The sequence below is a fragment of the Mercenaria mercenaria genome, unplaced genomic scaffold, assembly GCF_021730395.1.
Source record: "Mercenaria mercenaria strain notata unplaced genomic scaffold, MADL_Memer_1 contig_3810, whole genome shotgun sequence".
NCBI classification, from domain to species: domain Eukaryota; kingdom Metazoa; phylum Mollusca; class Bivalvia; order Venerida; family Veneridae; genus Mercenaria; species Mercenaria mercenaria.
The window spans coordinates 24,085-25,970 of record NW_026461987.1 but is presented as its reverse complement, the minus strand read 5'-3'; the positions used below and the strand labels follow the sequence as shown (position 1 = coordinate 25,970).

Below are 1,886 nucleotides of genomic sequence, written 5' to 3'. Positions count from 1 at the left end.
GTCCTGATGTCCACCAACAGATTCCCAGCTATGGATCAAATAGCTTCACTGTTTTGTGAATGACTAGGGATAGTCAAAGGCTAAAGGAAACAACCCTGACAGAAATATCGGAGTGAAGTCCCGTCGGCGGTTTTTGGACAAACTCTGTCAGGATTCTGGCAACCTCTGCATCAAGTGCTGTCTCCAGCCGTCATGACCATGTCTTGCTGCTGGAACCTGATGCTTCTGGACGAGAGAGTGTGGATGATGCTGCGCAAGTTTTCCACACTTTAAACAAAGTCACGCGCAAGTCTTGATATCATATCAGTAGTTGTAAGTTTCAATCTCAAGTTCTGTGGCGATAAGAGAGTGACGAAGTAGTACGTGTGGACACACTGGCAGCTGCAGCCACAAACCTGCACACAGGCGGCTCAGGACTTTGGTCGTCTTGCACTGACCGGAGCAGCAGTGTAACCTGGCAGCATCCTGAGTGACTGAGCAGCCTTCTTCAGGATCGCACTGCTCACCTCCGAAGAATAAGGAAGGGTCTAGAAAAGATGACCTAAACATTGCCTGCTTCAACCAACCAGGGCTAGAATATCGCGTCTAGCAGGGGTCCCCGACTAGCGGTAGTAAAACTTCAAAACTAAACATGGTGACATCGCTCACCATCGGATCGTGGAACGTATGTACCCTCATGGACATTCCCAACGCAGAGAGACCAGCAAGACGCACTGCACTTGTCGCACTGGAATTAGGACGATACAGTGTGGATGTTACTGCACTGTCTGAAACACGGATTGCTGCGGAGGGACAACTAATCGAGTATAACGCTGGCTACACCTTCTTTTGGAATGGTCAAAAAGTCGATGAGCGACGTGAAGCTGGAGTGGGCTTTGCAATAAGGACCAAGCTTGTTCGTAACCTAACCGGCCAACCCAAAGGCATCAATGACAGGCTCGTGACAATACGTCTTCCTGTTGGGATGAACAAGCACGCTACACTCATCAGCTGCTATGCCCCGACGATGACCAACCCAGAAGAAATTAAAGACAAGTTCTACCAAGAGTTAGATGCCCTTACTTCCAGAGATGCCATGCTGTTCATACTGGGTGACTTCAATGCTAGAGTTGGTATGGATTGCCATTCATGGGAAGGAGCAATTGGTAGAAACGGCGTAGGCAAGTGCAACAGCAATGGTGTCTTGCTTCTCAGGACCTGCATCTCGCATGACCTTCTTATCACGAACACCATCTTCCGACAAGCCAATCGCAATAAAACTGCCTGGATGGACCCAAGGTCCGAGCATTGGAACATGATCGACTACATCATCACAAGGAAGACAAGCAGACAGGATGTGAAAATAACCAAGACCATTAGTGGTGTTGAGTGCTGGACAGATCACAGACTCGTTATTTCCAAACTGAGCCCCATGTAACGTCTTAGCGGCGACCACAGGGGAAGATAACGCCAAAACGTATCGACGTATCCAAACTGAAGGATGAAGAGAAAGTCAGTCAGCTCTCAAGTGGTCTCCACAACAGTCTACGCTTAAACTAGACAAAGACAGTGTTGAGGAAAACTAAAACTGGGCAACTTTGAGAGATACTTTCCACTCATCTCTCGAACTCCTCGGTCCAACAACGCGTAACCACCAGGATTGGTTTAATGAAAACGACGCTGAAATCCATGCCATGCTGAAAAAGAAACATGTGCTTCATCATGCCTACATACAGGACCCAAACTCAGTAACAAAGAAGGCAGCATTCTCAAATGCCCGCCAAGAAGTCCAAGCAAAACTACGTCAGATGCAAGACAATTGGCTTCGCGAGAGGTCAGCTAGAATACAGAAGTATGCGGATAATCACGATTCCAAGCGCTTCTATGACTCGCTCAAAGCAGTATAC

The 1,886-nt window shown here is 47.9% G+C and overlaps 1 protein-coding gene across 1 annotated transcript; it reads left to right on the top strand.

Annotated features, from left to right (window-relative positions):
• Positions 1-631: 631 nt before the first annotated feature.
• Positions 632-1,417, top strand: LOC123528064 (craniofacial development protein 2-like). Its single transcript, XM_045307807.2, has one exon. The coding sequence runs from the start codon at positions 632-634 to the stop codon at positions 1,415-1,417; it is 786 nt and encodes a 261-aa protein (XP_045163742.1).
• Positions 1,418-1,886: the final 469 nt, after the last annotated feature.

Bases quoted from the DNA above. Each gene is read 5' to 3' on its own strand.
- LOC123528064 (XM_045307807.2), top strand. From the start codon at position 632: ATGGTGACATCGCTCACCATCGGATCGTGGAACGTATGTACCCTCATG.